Source organism: Scaptodrosophila lebanonensis, unplaced genomic scaffold, assembly GCF_003285725.1.
Source record: "Scaptodrosophila lebanonensis strain 11010-0011.00,11010-0021.00 unplaced genomic scaffold, SlebRS2 tig00001418-arrow-arrow-pilon, whole genome shotgun sequence".
Taxonomy (NCBI): Eukaryota; Metazoa; Arthropoda; class Insecta; order Diptera; family Drosophilidae; genus Scaptodrosophila; species Scaptodrosophila lebanonensis.
Genome location: NW_022060744.1, coordinates 972,990 through 989,610, shown reverse-complemented (window position 1 = coordinate 989,610; position 16,621 = coordinate 972,990). Strand labels below are relative to the sequence as shown.

Genomic DNA, 16,621 nt, shown 5'->3' with positions numbered 1-16,621 from the left:
GCACGTTATGAAATTTAATATCAATTTTCAGACCACTCTTTAACCCATATATTATTGCAATTACTGTTGTAGTGGTCTGATCTGGTTGGTCCTAAGCCCTCCTGCTTTTCCGTTTCTGTGGTGTGAAAGAAGTCTGTTCCAATAAGCTTCACCTATACTTGACGTACTTGAAAGAAATGTTTTCTACTACTATATCATATCATTCCGATCACTGTTAAATGATATAGACCTGGTCGGTCTTGTTGGGTTTTTGCAATAGGCTACAAATTCAATATGCGGGTATGAAGAAACAATTTTATAAATGAAATCTTATATTAGAAACACTGTACAGGGGTTTGGATATAAAAACCACCACATATTCCACGATGTCTAAAGATTTACTTTTTATTTTTTGCGATACTTATTAAGAAAAAAATACTTCATATAAAAAATTGCATGCAAATATCGTTAAACATAAATCGGTAGGCTTTAAAATTACTGCACTTAGCGGGCATCTATACGATATTACTGGTATGTTTGGGTCACGGAGATATTTGGAAGATTTGGAGAGGGGGCGGCAACTAGTGTACGCCGTTTGTGCCATTTGTGCCGGCAGTAGGACCGGCAGCGATATAAGAAGTCACATCAAGCTTGGTGGCTAACGACTTGATCTCATCCTTGCCGGCGGCGCTCTTGCCAATGATGAGGACACTGGGATCCACCTCCAGAATGCGCGCTAACTTTCCCATAATTTCAGTTTCTGGAAGACGAATAATGCGCTTATTCAACGCCTTTGATGCTGGTTCGTGTTGCTGGCGATTCATGCTAACGATCTGATTGAGGAGCGTCTCCTGGCCGACCACTCCCAAAACGGATCTGCAACGAGATATACATAGATTGCATAATTTCAATAATACTAAGTATATAGAAGGGGCGAGGTACCCACCCATTATCAGCATCGACCATGGGCAGTTGATCGACACGATGTTTCTTCATCAGAGCAATGGCCTCGGAAAAGGTGGCGTTCGACTTGAGCAAAGCTAATGGAGCAGGCAGCTTGACATCCTTCAGCTGGGTATTCCACCACCAGTGCTTGTGCTCGTTGACGATCTCTTTGAAGCCGCGGGCCTCCATCCAGTTGTCCGAGACGAACTTTGTCATGTAATTGCGTATGCCATCCGGCAGGATAATCACACATCGCTGACCTTCCTTTAGCTTGCGAGCATGCTCCAAGGCGCCAAAAACTGCGCCGCCACTGGAGCCGCCACAAAGGAGGCCCTCATCGGCATTCAAGCGACGGCTCATCGGAAAGCAATCGGCGTCCTTAATTTTGATCCAATCATCGACCACAGACGGATCAAATACCGTCGGATTGAAATCATAGCCGATGCCCTCCACCTCATAGAACTGTATGTCGGTCTTGTTGAGTGAGTCGGGACGGGCCAGGACCGAGCCATAGGGATCGACGCCAACCACCTTACAACTGGGCACCTCCTCCTTGATTTTGCGTCCTATTCCACTGATCGTACCCGCCGTCCCTGCCGTGACCACCACCAGGTCGACACGATTGTCCAGTTGCCACAGAATCTCGGCTCCAGTGCCATCGTAATGGGCCAGGGGATTGCCCGCATTACGATACTGATCCAGCACTATGGAATTGGGAATTTCGCGTTGCAGCTGCTGGGCCACATAGATGAGACCTTCGGGCGAGTCGTACGCAGCCTCTGTGGGCGTGCGTATAATCTTGGCACCGAGAGTACGCAAGGCGTAGACCTTCTCATTGGACATCTTCTCGGGCATGACGATGACGCACTTGTAACCCCTCACCGCACAGGCCATGGCCAAGCCAATGCCCGTGTTACCCGATGTCGGCTCTATAATCGTATAACCCGGTTTCAGCAGACCCTGCTCTTCGGCATCCAACACCATGCGATAGCCAATGCGATCCTTGACCGAACCACCGGGATTCAGGAACTCGCACTTGGCATCTGCAAAGGGTAAGATTTAAAAAGTTCACATATCTGTATAAAATAGTTTTGTGTTCAGGGAATGTTCCATTTGATTTGTCCGTCCTGCACCCCATTAAACAAATTCTATATAACTTTTTTGATATACATATGTATGTAAATATATTTATATGCATTTCTAAGTATATGCTTCATCAGCATGACTAGACAGTTTATATGAGTGTTCGGATCAGAACAGGTGGGGCCTGCTCTTATCGGTTCGCAGACCAGGCTATTAATAGACCCCATGCAAGCTGTAAAACACATAGACTGACTTTTTGGGCTTAGAAGATCAATTTTGAACATTAAATCTCTCGATCGTGACTAAATATAAATTGGATGCTTGCTAAAAAATGATTGATAAGAGAAACAAGTCTTAATGCTTTCCGATCTCATAAATGATCCTCTCATATGACTTTATTAACGAGTCTTTTGTAGGAGAACGCGATTCCTTGAACAGTTTTTTCAGAGATATTCGGTTGTGATCATAAAGACTCCCAAACTTCAACATGTATTCCTTGTTTAAATTGTTTTGTAGTGCAAAGAAAAGCAGAATATTTATAATATCCTATAATTGGTTGAACTGATATTTGCAATTCTTTAAATATTGGTTTGAGGAATGGAAAGGTTTGCGTTTTCGAATGCCGAATTTTCGAGTAGCAGGGACAGTTTTCATTTATTGGATTGGTTCCACACTTATAAACATCACATTTGATATTTTGAAGAATATTTTGTGTAGTCCGAACACTTAAAGGATTCTGTAAGAGATCTCTGATAGAAGGGAACAATTCTTAAATCCCTCGAAGCTTTTAATATAGTTGGCACTTTGTTAAACACTTGTGATGTTTGACTTTTGAATTGGTTCATACTTACAAACTTCACATTTGATGCCCTCCTGAAGGGGTATTTTGTTGAGGCGAACGAGGGGCGTACATCCAATGACTTCCAGTATGTTGGGAGTGATCTTCTGGCGATGTGCAATGCCGCGTGGCGTGTGCGGGGACTTCTCCTGGCTATCCAGATGCCATGTGCACTTCGATGGCTTGCCGGGGTCGATGAAGTCGGCGGGTCTCTGATACGTCTTGTTGGCCGACATTTCTGGATGCGTAGACTGTGGGGCTGTAATAAAAAAAGTACAAGGCGGTCACTTAGGCTTGTAATCCGGTCGAGCACGTTCTTCCGGCTCCACTTTCGACAGTAAACTAAACGATCTCCGAGATACTCTCGGCATTATTCGCTGTACGTAGTTGGGGTTGACGTTTACGGGTTCGATGGGGTCAGCTGGCACTAAGCCCGCGCTATCAACAATTTAATTTTTTTTACACAGGCACACTTCGATTGTCTTGGGGTTTTGTTAAATTCGGTTCTAAGATAAGCGTTGGGAGGCATGTGCGCTCGAGGCGCCTCTCTATATATACTGAAGGTTAAGGCAGATGACGTTGTTATAGGTATTATTATTATTCTTACTGTTGTTATTGTCACATGTCATTTCCTCAAGCCTAGGTTATTATTTTCGTTTTCAAGGCCCCACCAACACTTCAAACAGATGTTGCAGCTTCGCACCATCGACCTAAACACCCTAATAATCGGTCGATAGATACTGTAAGCAGCGAATAAACTCTATACTTTGTTCAGCCACAAACTAAAGAGTGAGTTTTCGAAAGGTTCCATTAGTTAGTAAGCCAAAAATCATAATGGAACCATTCTTTTAACTGGCATTTGGAGAACATATTCACTTTTGTGTAAATAGCTTGACAATGTTAAAGCAATATTGGTTAATATACTTGTATTGTACTACTGAGTTTACTTTCTTAAAAGACATCCCCAGAACGAGCATTTCAGAGTTTATTTTAGGATCACTAAGCTTTTCTTTAGATGTTCTTCAGAACATAGTTTTTTCTCTTAATAGGATCTTGAGAGGTCTCATGCTTTTTTTTTTTGGAAGTGCCTTCAAGTTTATAGATTTCTTCTGTTCTAACTATTAATATTTGTATTTTGTATTAGGCCTTTAGTTATTTTCTTCAAAAGAGTTCTATTCAAGACAAACATATACTTTATAATGTGCGAGTATTATATTCTATTACTTAATTCGTTTTTGTGTAGCTATTATAGGTTTTTTATAGTTATCATCAAACCCTCGGGAACTGCTCGTTGACTAGGCCAACACAAAAAATTGCCAAGTCAGCAGTTTTGCAAATAAATATAATTAAGCCGAGCATGTTGGTATGTGCATGTTAAGTCCGATGGGGAGCAACATAATAATATTAATAATAATAATATTAATAGGAGGATGGTGAGAACTTACTGGTTACGTCATAATCTACGTGAACTCTGATGTGAGCATAAGAGGGCTGTGTAAGAGATTCTGTCAAATAGATGCAAACGCAAACTTGGAAGAAATATTTGTAAAATACCGTCAAACTATTCGTTATAGGAATTCAAATCGATGGACGATTTGAATTTTATGATTAGGATAGCCGTTCTACATGCACATTATATTAGAATATTTCCATTTAACAACAAAAGTCTTGTTCAGTATAACTTTTTTTTCGGAGTTCCCTTTTATTGAAGCACTTTTTCGAAAAAGTTCTGCAAGCAAACTTGGTCGTCGGTTATTCCCTCAACTGATTTACATAATAATTAATTAATTAATGTAATAGATGCTTACAGGTGTGTCATAAGTTCTGTAATAGAGAAATTGATCCAACGCTTGACTTAAGTTTTGTTATTACAATGGCCGTCCGTCCTCCCTGAAGGAAACAAAATTGCGGCCTGCTTATTAGTTGGATACTATTTAATAACCGAAGTGTATTTAAAGTTGAAACTTCTATCGAAATTCAATATATATTCTACAATAAAAATAATAAAATATTTTGCCAAAGTGCTGGAAACAAACTTTTCAAGATACGGTCCCATTATTCGTAAGAAGGGAAGTCAGACCGATGCCTGACCTAAATGGTATTATTAGGATCGCTGTTGGCCCTGCAGTAAATAATATTCCGGTTAGAGCAACAAGATATGTATGTTTAATACGAGTATTGATGTCATCTATTACAATTAAAATCAGTTGCTTTGGTAGAGAGACATGCGTCTTTTTAGCAGACACACTCACACTTACACACGCCAATCTATGCAGATTGACAGTTTCGTGAAGTAGTTGCCGTCTATATTGGCATCTAATATGTAGTTGTTTGCACTCGTATATTCAAATACATAGGCACGTGTTATGTATTCGTACTTTTTAAGGTTGTGAGCATCTGGTGGAGTGCGCTATTCACACAGACGGCGACTGGGGCAGGTTCGGACTGAGGTTGAATGCGGACGATGAACCTAATGGCGAATACTCTATTTCGATGCTTTCCTTTCCATATTACTTACGTGGCAAAATGTTCGCGTATTTTAAATCCTTGAATCAAAACACAAAATCCGAAAACATATGTGAGTTTAATTTTCTTTTTTCCACTGTTTTTTTTTAGTTTCGAACAACAACCGCCACGATGCTGCCAACGACAACTAAAATGTGGCGCTGTTGAAGCAAAGCCGGTGATGTCTCGTCGTCCCTGCAGTTCAGGGGCTATCTCTTATCTACTCAGTGCACTGGAGCCAAGGTAAAGAAACTAGTTCCGGTACCTTGAAAAGATTCGCAATGGATTACCACAGTTACTAGTGCTTGTCTGTAGCTAGTGAATGCATCGTTACTAGAATTTAAAACGGATTTATTGCGATTATGTGCTTAAACATTTGGTAAGTTCGTTTGGTTTTTAATATTTATTTGATAAATCCCTTTTGAGAAATTATTCAGAACTATTTAAGTCAATTTTATTCCTGATCTCTTAGTTTGTTACACTCCCATCATCTCTCAAAGTCAATACCCAACTCTCTCTAAAAAATATGTAGGTGGTTTTTGGAGTTTTAAATACAATTGTACAGCAATTGGGACAGACAGGCAGTCATTGCTAAATCGACTCGCCTTGTCGGGCCAGTGAAGTATATACCTTGTGAGGCCTGCCACGCCTCCTTTTGCCTGTTACATTTTTTACTTTGTACAAACAAGTCCTGCAGAGGGTATAAATAGTACATACAATATGTACATATAATCGTCGTAAGCTAAAAAATGTAGCTAGGTTAGGAACCAGTGTAACGAGCAAGCCACCAGTTTATGGCTGCAGGGCGGGCCCGCTTACGTCGTTTTATGGGTGTGCGAGTGGGACATCAATAAGAATGGCAAGTAAGAACCGGTTGTGTGTGAACCGGCAGCAGTCACTCTAAAACTGTACACATCGCATGTTAACATCAAACTGTAGCACCAGATTTAATAAGCCAACAAATATGAAAATATAAATGTTTACCTCTACATAGAAACGTATGTATGTACGTGTATAAAGAGAGTACTAATTGTAAATCTAGAATGCAGCTGCCACCACCTGTAAGGCCATGTAGGCGGTGCTTCCGAGAGCCACAAAGAAAGCGAGGGCGCGAGCCGGCTGTGGCACCACAACAACGGCATAGACCAGAGTGTGGACAATGCGAGAGATGCCCACGGCACGGAATAGATTGACGGCCAGAAAGGTGCTCGGGTTGGTCAGTGTGTAGAGGAGTCCAATGATGAAGAAGGGCAGAATGTTCTCCAGATCGTTGCGATGGGCGCGACGCACACGCTCCACATCGGGATCATCGAATTTGACTTTGAGTTTGGGCGACATCAAGTCCTCGGGGTTGGCGAAGGTCTGCAAATGAATGACATTCCGTTAATCTATTTTCACCTGTACAGTTAACTTTCACCGCACAACTAGCCGGCAGACTTTGACCCGTGCAGTCCCCTCCCTTTTGCCCAAATTGTCACCTTTGTTTTAAAGCGCTTTACTGCGGTCAAGGCGCTCATGGCAAACATTTTCAGCACCAGAACTCCTGTCCAGAACACGTAGGTCCTGAAGACCACATTATTAAGGTTCAATAGTTCCACAACAGCCATGTTTTCTGATTCTATTATGCGGACTTCCAAATGTCAACTATGTGTTCTTCTCTGCTGCGTCGCGCGAGTTCAACTGACGTGAGCGAACACACGATTTTTATACGCCATGCCGCATGTTTATGCTGTGCTCTCTTTCCCGCTCATTGATAAGGCGGCAAGGCAAGGCGGCCCTCTGCAAAGCTTTGGCGCACTCAAAAGCTCAGCCGGCAACCGAACGCCGTGAAACACGGCTTTTTGAACACTCTTCACTAAACGCGTGCATGCGATACGGGAACAGGAAAGTGTGGGCAAATGTTTTATAGCTGATCAGCATGACGGAGCAATTTTTTGAATGCAAAATAACGGGTATTTGCTTAAACGCAGACGTTTTTTTGCGTCTAACATTGGTAGCTAACTCTATTCCGGTATTTGATTAAAAATCGCCTTCTCAAATAGTTAATTCCGCTGCCAAATTCTCACAAAATTCACAAAAATTACTCTTCGAAATTTTAAGAATACTTGTAGTACACCCATAAATGGGTATATTTGAGTGTAGGGCATCCCCTAGTCTTGCGCACGCTGTGTTGTTAGCAGTTAAAAAACTGCCTGGTCAGAATGACTGCGACCTAACGATAATAATTGAAAAGCTTACCGCTTTTATGAAACGCCACAGACCAGTCAAAATGCTCATCGCGAACATTTTTAGGGTCAGCACCCCGCACCACCAAATGTAAGAGCGGAACACTACGTTCTCCATCGAAATGAGTTCTCCGTCTAACATCTCTAGCAGTGGATTGGATTGTCGTCGTACTTGTACTTGTTCTCTGGCGCTTTGTTGTTCGCGGACTGGGAGCTGCAGTCGCTGCACTTTTCTATATGTACTGACTATTCGCTATTATTAAGCTTCCAGACAGGGGGTTGTCAGACCTGATAACCCCCCGACAGCCACAACTAACCCATAACATCTAGTTTTCAAATGCGTTAACAACAGCCAGTTGTTTGATTATATACATACATACATAATATGTATGTATTTATACCCATTAGAGCCATTTATTTTTTACGAGCATATGTATATTGAGAAAGAGAAATACGAGGTTGGAGCTAGAAGTTGTTAGCCCTATTTAATTGGTTTTGTCTTTGAACTAAAACTCCACATGACGTCATTATACACATTGATATTTTTATTTTATTTCCACTACTTATACACAAACTAAGGCAACGTATAATTGTGGAGAATTGGCGAACAATTTATTTCCTTAACGAAATTATCGATTCCGACTTTGCTAATTATTCCAAAAACGTTTAAGCCAGCCCTAGACATCCAAGTTTAAAATTAGATCTGCTGACGGCATTTCTCACTGGGATCGGAAATCTAAACTCCGCTCGATGCAGAAGGCGCGAATAAATTATAAATAACTTTCAAAAAAGCTTTGCCGATCATAAAAAGTAGAATGGAATGCCAGTTACTTTGCTTGAAAGATCAAAGTTTCAATTTGTTATTTATATTACGAGTACGTGCCATGTGGAAAATAATTAAATACAAGTATGTCTTGAAACAACGTGAGAAAAGATGAATATAATCAAGCTTAAAAATCTAGTTATCATTTCGCTCATATACGAGTAATATGTATGGAGATACGTCAGAGATAATGCATATGTCAGAGCCGCTGTTTCCGGCAGACACATTACGACATCTTTAACTTGGCCTGTCGCAAATAGGTAAGACCAGGTTGTTTCAATTCAATTGGATTTAGTTGGTGTTCCATACCCTCCACTCCGTCACTCTCTCCTTGATTCCTTTTTGTTGTTGTTCCAACTTGATTCGCGATTGATACAGAATTTGATCCTTAACGCTTCCTTATTGCCATACCCAAACAATTATAGTTATACTATTGTCACCTACTTTTACCATATTGGGGTCCCGTTTTGTCAGGCGATGAGGAAATTGCACTCTTCTAAGTACATCTAACATAAAGTTATTCCCTAATGGTTTCTTTTCGTTTGACACCACGACAGATATACTAGTTATAGATTGTCTTATCCGTGCTCCTGCCACTGCTTTGAGGCCTAAAGTCTCAACAACTATTCCCAGTGGTTGCGTCTAATTTTCGTAACATTGTTACTATTTTACGATATTGTGGGTCGATTTGGGCAGTTTTGTCATCTCAACTGTGCACTTAAATATAAACAAGAAAGGAATGCTAAAGTCGAGCAGGCTCAACTCTTAAATACCCTGTACCACCCCACAAAAAAGTAATTAAATTAATTAATTAATTAAATTAAATTAATTAACTAAATTAATTTAATTAATTAACTAAATATTAACTAATTATATATAAAATATTCCATGCATGCATACATACATTTACATCAGAATCGTGCCTTATGCGTGTTTGTGTACTTGTACATATGTATGCATGTGTGCATTGGGCCTGGTTATATGGCTATAACTTTCTTTCCGATCATTCTATCATAATGATCAAAATTCCAAGAATTACGGGAGTTATAGAAAATCATTAATAGGGGGGGAGTGGGGGGGTGGATCAGAAAAAATGAACAAACTCGTCCTTTCTCGGTCTCAGGAGAATCTGTATACCAAGTTTGGTTATTCTAGCTCTTATACTTTCGGAGATCCTTGCGTTCATACAGACAGACGGACAGACAGACGACGGACATGGCTATATCGACTCGGCTTGTCATGCTGATCAAGAATATATATACTTTGTGGGGTCTACCAAGCCTCCTTCTGTGTGTTCCATGTGCACTCGCACAAAACTAATATACCCTTGTACCCTTTGGGTACAGGGTATAAAAATAATTTTGATAACTTTAAGGCTTTTCCAGTATCAAATACAGTTTTAATTCCGTTTAGCTGTTTCCGAAATGCAGGCGTTCATCCAGACAGACGGATTCGAATTGCCTGGGTATTAGGAGTCTACTAACCAAGTTTCGTCGAACTGGGCTTAGCCGTTTCGTTTATCCGGACAAACGGAATAAATATGAGCACTTTATGGGGTCGGAGATGCTTTTTTCTGCCAGCTTTTCATTTGCATTTGAATTTTGTGACGAGCAGTTGTTTGTTGTTTACTTGTAAAAACAAGCAATATATGTAGACATTTTTTGTGAAAATGGATAATTGCTTAAGATAAGAAATAATGTCAGTCATTCATTTTCTTTAATCGAATAAAAAATACTTTACATATATACGAATTTAGGAAGTAATGTTATTATTTTTATTCTAATGGATATAGTAAGTATGCATTATCAATTTAAGGAACTTGCCATATATGCAACAATTAAAAGTATTGGGTGCCCTCCTCCGCGTGAGGTACATGCAAAAATTAATTCCAACCGAGTTGGCGGCGGCCATTTCTCGATGCTGAAACCAGCGTTGTCTACCAGGTAACCATAAATGAGGAGTAGGCAAGTGCATTGATTGTTTATTTAATACTGAGCAGCTGATTTTTGTTTACATTTCGGGATGCACCGTAGAGATCGCTTTGTTTACAATTGAAATATAACCAATAGGAGAACTCCAGTTTGTTTACTTTTCAAACTCCAGCTGATTTTTGCTTGTGTTTACAATGCAGCTTGTTTACATTTCGCAATGCACCGCAAGGAATGCTTTGTTTACATTTGAAGTGCGACCAATAGGAGAGCCCCAGTTTGTTTACTTTTCCAAAGGCACCGTTAGGATCGTGCAGCCATTGTGAACTAAAGCTTTTTGCGTTCATTCACAATGTAACTTCCACCCAGCTTTTTTACTTGCTGCTCATTTATGTTCGCCTGGTGTATGAGTACATTTCGTGCACGGAAATTTAATAGAAAAACAGAAATGAAATGAAATTCAACTAAGTCGGTCGGGCCTTTAACGACTCGAATCCAGCCATATCTACCAGGTGAGCATAAATGAGCAGAAGGCAAATGCATTGTTTGCTTATTAAATGTTGAGCAGCTGATTTTTGTTGACATTTCGCAAAGCGCCGTTTCAATAGCTTTTGTTTACACTTGAAATGCAAGTCCATTTTGTTTACATTCACAATTTAAATCCCAGCTAGCTTGTTTACTTGCTGTTCACTTATGCTTGCCTGGTGAATGATTACATCAAATGTGTGGAAATTAATAGAAAAAAAAACGAAAAAGGTGGCCGGACCGGGCCGGCAGTCGTTAAAAATATTGCCATCCAGATGATCTGCCTTCGATATATAACTTTTTATTTAAAAAAAAATTTATTTGGCTCACAAAATAAAGCCAAAATAAGTTGTTTGTTGTGGTTTAAGAAACATTTATTTTAAATCAAATATATTTTTAATGCAATAATATGTATAAGTTATATGTAATGGCTTGTTATAAAAATACACATATCAAATATTTGTGACTTAACATAATAAAAAAAATAATGTTTATGAACTAAAACAAGTCATTACTCGATCCTCGAAAAATATTGACAGAAGCGAACCAACAGATGGACACACTTTAATATCCGAATATTTAACACACTACATATAGCGGTCAAGAATTCAGAATGAGTTACAATTACAATTACGCCCTTGTGGTATACAATTTTTTATATAGACTACCATATAAAAAGCATGCCACATTCAATAAATTATTAACGATAAAAAAAATTAATTCATATCGCTGTCTATATACGATTTTTGAATATTATTTGCACATTTAATTTACATTCTCACAATTATTTTCCATATGCGTAGAAAATAAATGAAATTCAAAATAGAACAAAGGTTATTGATTTTGGGTGCTACAACTTGTAGGTTCTTGGATTTCTTCTGATTCGCATAACCTATTTATACACATATGTATACATACTCAGGAAAAAAAAAAACAAAACAAAAAAAAGAGCACGCGCTTGCTCTTTTAATCGAAAAAATGGCCACTGCTTCGGAAGTAGAAGAAAATTCTTAAACTAAGGGGGCTGCCACTCAAATCTCAGAATATTTTTGCCAAGCTTGGAGTGCGTCTGAAGGGATTCCACGAGCTGGACGAGACGCTGCCCACAAACCGTGTCTTCGTGGAGGTCTTCAGGCGCAGCTTCGGTTTGGTGGTGGTGCCGGTGGGGCTGGAGGAGCCCGACGAAACGCCCGAGGAGCTCGCTGCGGATAGCGTCGAAATAGAGCCCTTTGAGGAGAGTGGCTGTAATAGAATTGAAGGGATAGTTAGATTGTCCTTCTCATTACTCTCTCAAAGCCACTTGAACTTTATCTCACCTTCAAATAATTCCGATCCATAGGAGTTATGACTTTCAGCTCAAGGGCAGTGCCGCAAGATTGAATGAGTCGCACCACCTGTTGATGTGAATACCATTTGACATCCATGCCCGCAATTTCGACAATAAAGTCGCCCTCTTTAATGCCGCCCAGCTACAAAAGAATCACGAATAAGTGATATACGTAATGAGGATATTATGATATACTATAGTATGACTACTCACATCGGCCAATGAATTTATTTCGACATGGGCTATAATCACAGGCGCATCGCCGCGTACATGAAAACCGAAATTTTCCAACTCCTCCTTGTAGAGACTGCAGCCGGCCTCGTGACCCTCATCGGCTGTGGGGCAGTGGCAATGATAGCTGGTGCCATCGTGATACATCGCTGATCCCTTCTGAAGCCGCACGCAGCGCGGTGCGGTCCAGTGGCGACGTGCCGAGAATATAGCAATGGGGCCTAGACGCTTAAAGGGATCCTCCACTTTGTAAGACGTGAAATCGGGTCCAGTCAACGAGAGCGTGAACTTGGAACAGGCTACAAGAGTTTTTGTAATATTAGTTCAAGAGATTGAGACCCTTTTTTCACTCAAAGTTACCTTCGACTGTGCGTTCCACCAGATCGTAACATTCCTCAATATCCTTTGCCGGCGCTTCCATACAAAACTTTTCGTGCTCCTCTTGGGTTTTGAGATGTGCCTCCTTAATGACTTGGGTGAGCGATGTTTTGTTCTGCAACAAAAGTTTATTTCAATTTTAAATTGTCCTTAGTTCGAAGAAAGTCCGAAAGTGTGGTTACTTCGTTATTAGATCTACTTTTATTATTTTTACGTCTCCGTTAGTTGAGTATTCAACACACCCGCACTGTCACAAAATACTCACCTTCAGGTAACGGCACATGCGCTGCAGTCGCTGCGCCTCTTCGTGACTAGCCAATGCCTCTTTCAAATGGGTTCGCTTCACGACAACGATGCTGACGCTCTCCTCCTCGCACTCGCTGTTGGCCGCAGAGGCGCGCAGAGCCTCCCGCGCATTGCCAATGAAAGACTCGTTCGATGACGTGGCCTGACTCTTCTTGGTGCTCAGCGAGATGTTGTCGCCCGCATTGGCATCGATGCTGCGCGCCTCATAGTGATGAGCCAGAGCTGCAACGAGAGTGGGCTGTCAGTAACAGCAGCAACAACAACAACAACAACATCCATCCAAGCTACCAAAAGCGGCAAGCTGCGAGGTCAGTCGCTCAGTCAGTCGGCTGTCAACTCACCTTTGTAGAACTCGGCTTTAAGCGGCACCAGCCCAGCCCAGCATTCCGGCAGATAGGTGTGTGTGTCGTTCGCTTGAATATTTTTGTGCATCTCATTGTATTCGTGCGACAGCTGAGCAGCCTCGCCGGCCAAATCTCTGAAGAGCTATAACAGATACATGAAATGAATTTATGTAACTCATACATACTTGCATAATAACAATCATTGAAAGGGCAAAGGATAACACTAAACAATATTGTAATCTAGTGTACACATACGTATATGACCCGCACCCCTTAACTCTTTTAAAATCTTCATTTAATCATTAAAATTTGTAATCCCCTCTGGATGCAATGCATTTTCGGACTCTAGAGGTGATTTTAAACTGTATTTTTTTAAATTTTAAATCGCATTGCATTTGTCGCCTACACGAGAATTTAAGATAAAATAGGTTCTCACAATCAACTTACATGACTCGACTCCGTCAGCCCCAAGGCCTCGATCTGTAATTGCAGCTTCTCGAATAGACATTCCCGGGCTTGGGACAGCATCAGGGAGACCAAAACATCGAGCACCTGCGGCTTCAGATCCATTGATGGGGCATTGGTGAACGTATCATAGATGTGACGAAAGATTCCCGCAGCCCGTAGAAAACTGTCGACGGCCGCGTCCAGACCCCGCTCCGTGCTGCGATCGTGTCTAGCACCGATCTGTGTATATATGGCGCCCAGATTAAAGAGCGTGCAGGCCTTTTCGAAGGCGATGGTCCGCTGACACGAAGGTACTCCCGTCAACGAATCATACCACTCGAAGTAGACGCCCAGATTGCGATCGGGCGGAAAGAAACGTCGTTCCACGTAGTACAATAGATTGTAATAGCGGAAGAGCAGTGCAACGCCCTGCGCATCGCGCGAGGGTGTTTTCGAGGCCTACATTTGTAAATAATATTGCAGAACATAATAAGTATATTGAAGTTCGAATTCCAAATAACGCCGTCTTACCTGTCTTGTGTCTGTCATATCGGCAATAGCATCCATATATATCGAAGGCTCCTCACTGTAATGTTCCAGAATGAAGTCTGAAAACGGTTCCATGAAATTGATTTCCTTTGTCTCTTTTAGACCCAATGGTATCATTGGCATAACTCCATCGTGACTAGAATTATTGTCAAAAATTAAATCAAATTATTCGAGGAACTCAATTAGTTTATCTTCTATCGATCTATTCTATTCTATATCAATAAAATATAATGGTCGTTTGTCCCAGATGTAAAAATCCAATTCGATTATCAAGGCTAAAAAATCTATGTGTAAATAGAATACTTTGAATAAATATTAGAATTGAAAATTAATACTAGCTTGATTTATTTTAAAACTTGGAGGTTCTGTTATTTTCAGATCACAGATATCTTGACTATGCAATATGATGAATAAACCTTGGCCTTAAATCCATATATACTTTTGTTAGTTGTAGTAGATCTGAAAATAAGTTAACAGCCGAGTTATGGACAATATTGCAACTCGATTTTTTGAAAATATCCATCGAAGTTGTTCAAAAAGCTACCACGAAAATGTGAGCCCGTTCAGAACATTCCAACCTACCAGTATGCGAATGCAAGCTTTTAAAAGATGTTTTGTAATCCTGACATAGGCACATAGGCACCTAAATATATGAGCGTACATATACTATATATGTATAGATCATCGCATAGCTGCGGCTATCGGCAATTTTCGTGTCCGGCGAAGCTTGGACGCACCTTTTATGCGCCCGTCCAGAGTCGCGTAAAGCAAAACAAAGCTCTTTTCATAATTTTTGCTGTTGTTGTTGCTGTTGTTGTATTATAATTATTTTTCTGCTTTTTCAGTTTTTTCAGTTTTTAATTTAATGACTTTTTTCACTTTCTTTTTGTTGGGCGCGCTGTGATTTGCGTTCCACTTGATGGCGGAAAAAGGCGCTTGACCAGAAACTGATGCGCAAAAGTGGGGGTCCGCCCAAAACGTTCGGTTCGGTTCGTTTCCAGTACACGTGTGCACAGCAATGTATGTAAGTGCTTATAAAAAGATAGGTGCTACTACATATTTTTATATTTGCATGAATAAAAAGAAACTAATTTTGTACACGTTGCGAACGTAAAAAAATAACAAAATTAAATTGCCGCTACGGGTGGTCGTAACTCGACTGGCAAATAGTTCCTACTACAATAATATAACTTCGGCCAGCCAGTCAAGCAAAACTTACCTCTCGCTCTGATATATCTCCACTGAAGAATTCAGTTCGGCCAATTGCTCCTTCAGCAGCTGCAGATTTGAGTTTACAAAGCTCAGCTCCAGAGCGACAGTGTCGCGCAATTTTCGATTTGTGGTTGCCTGAAAAGAGGGGTTGATTGGGAGGCGGAAGGGGAGGAGTAATTTAAGGGTTTTGTTGAGATATATGTATTGCTGCTTTGGATAGCTGCTACATACCTTGTATAGATTCTCAGCTCCAGCGCGCAGGCGCAGCTCTTTGTTTATTTCCTGATTTAGTTTGCAACGTCGACTTTGCAGTTTTCCGCGGCAAGTGGCTGCCCTGGGATCGGAGCCCTGCAACGAAATTGGAGAGAAGTATTATGTTGAGTAAAAATTAATTCGATTTCATTAGTTTCAATGCTTCAGAAGAATACGTTGCAGATGAATTGTATTTAAAGTTCCTTCAGCCCTACCATCTACTATATGGGAACTTAACCTACAAATATGTGAGTTTTAAAAACTTATCATTTAAAGAAATACGCATACAAGTACATATACATACATACTCGTATATGTATATAAATAGTATAGGTATGAGCAAGATAACTGAAAATATGGTGGGGCGCTTTTCGCTGGAATTTCTCAAATGGCGGCCAATGCATCTTTTCGACTGCTATAATTAATTTCTTCTTCTTATATGCTAACGTCACATGTTAAAAAGGGCTGACTTAGCCTAGAACTAGTTAACATAGGGAGGGCGGGATGCTAGTACGAGCAGCGCTCTGCCAGTTAACATTACTCGCTAACAGCTATTGGCTTCAGCTGTGCGTTGCCAGATCAACAATAACAGAGTGAGGGAGTTCGGTGTTTCGTCTACGAGACGAAGGAAATGACATATGCATTGTGTTTTGCGAGTAATTGGATTAATAATGATTGGCTAACTGATCAACAAAGCAGCAGTCCGTCATCCTTAGACAAGATA

General features: G+C 40.6%; 3 protein-coding genes across 7 annotated transcripts in view; all 3 read right to left on the bottom strand.

The window, feature by feature from the left end:
* Positions 1–358: 358 nt before the first annotated feature.
* On the bottom strand, positions 359–5,505 carry LOC115633355 (cystathionine beta-synthase). Of its 2 annotated transcripts, none has more exons than XM_030530794.1 (4): positions 5,364–5,505; positions 2,859–3,104; positions 926–1,967; positions 359–855 (listed from the first exon to the last, which is right to left on the bottom strand). In XM_030530794.1, exons 2-4 carry the CDS (start codon positions 3,079–3,081, stop codon positions 561–563), a joined length of 1,560 nt encoding a protein of 519 aa, XP_030386654.1. In that variant the 5' UTR covers positions 3,082–3,104; positions 5,364–5,505; the 3' UTR covers positions 359–560. The 2 variants fall into 2 exon arrangements, with proteins under 2 accessions (XP_030386654.1, XP_030386655.1); XM_030530795.1 differs by lacking the exon at positions 5,364–5,505 and adding an exon at positions 4,291–4,406.
* A 767-nt stretch (positions 5,506–6,272) lies between these two features.
* LOC115633358 (microsomal glutathione S-transferase 1) lies at positions 6,273–7,771 on the bottom strand. Of its 2 annotated transcripts, none has more exons than XM_030530798.1 (2): positions 7,589–7,771; positions 6,273–6,712 (listed from the first exon to the last, which is right to left on the bottom strand). In XM_030530798.1, exons 1-2 carry the CDS (start codon positions 7,715–7,717, stop codon positions 6,389–6,391), a joined length of 453 nt encoding a protein of 150 aa, XP_030386658.1. In that variant the 5' UTR covers positions 7,718–7,771; the 3' UTR covers positions 6,273–6,388. The 2 variants fall into 2 exon arrangements, with proteins under 2 accessions (XP_030386658.1, XP_030386657.1); XM_030530797.1 differs by lacking the exon at positions 7,589–7,771 and adding an exon at positions 6,829–7,014.
* A 3,504-nt stretch (positions 7,772–11,275) lies between these two features.
* The window catches only part of LOC115633354 (rhophilin-2), a 49,316-nt gene continuing 43,970 nt past the window's right edge, over positions 11,276–16,621 (bottom strand). For all 3 annotated transcript variants that reach the window (XM_030530791.1, XM_030530792.1, XM_030530793.1), the window contains 10 exons: positions 15,877–15,993; positions 15,653–15,780; positions 14,416–14,569; positions 13,885–14,343; positions 13,435–13,579; positions 13,053–13,315; positions 12,770–12,902; positions 12,392–12,708; positions 12,168–12,320; positions 11,276–12,093 (listed from right to left, as the gene is read on the bottom strand). In XM_030530791.1, coding sequence (XP_030386651.1) covers positions 11,890–12,093; positions 12,168–12,320; positions 12,392–12,708; positions 12,770–12,902; positions 13,053–13,315; positions 13,435–13,579; positions 13,885–14,343; positions 14,416–14,569; positions 15,653–15,780; positions 15,877–15,993 — 2,073 coding nt within the window. In that variant the 3' untranslated portion in view covers positions 11,276–11,889. The remainder of the gene's footprint in view (positions 12,094–12,167; positions 12,321–12,391; positions 12,709–12,769; positions 12,903–13,052; positions 13,316–13,434; positions 13,580–13,884; positions 14,344–14,415; positions 14,570–15,652; positions 15,781–15,876; positions 15,994–16,621) is intronic.

Bases quoted from the DNA above. Each gene is read 5' to 3' on its own strand.
- LOC115633355 (XM_030530794.1), bottom strand. From the start codon at position 3,081: ATGTCGGCCAACAAGACGTATCAGAGACCCGCCGACTTCATCGACCCC. The intron at 1,968-2,858 runs GTAAGTATGAAC...TACCCTTTGCAG, and splicing joins GGGCATCAAATGTGAAGTTT to ATGCCAAGTGCGAGTTCCTG. The intron at 856-925 runs GTGGGTACCTCG...ATCTCGTTGCAG, and splicing joins ATGGTCGATGCTGATAATGG to ATCCGTTTTGGGAGTGGTCG.
- LOC115633358 (XM_030530798.1), bottom strand. From the start codon at position 7,717: ATGTTAGACGGAGAACTCATTTCGATGGAGAACGTAGTGTTCCGCTCT. The intron at 6,713-7,588 runs GTAAGCTTTTCA...ATTCATTTGCAG, and splicing joins TGTGGCGTTTCATAAAAGCG to ACCTTCGCCAACCCCGAGGA.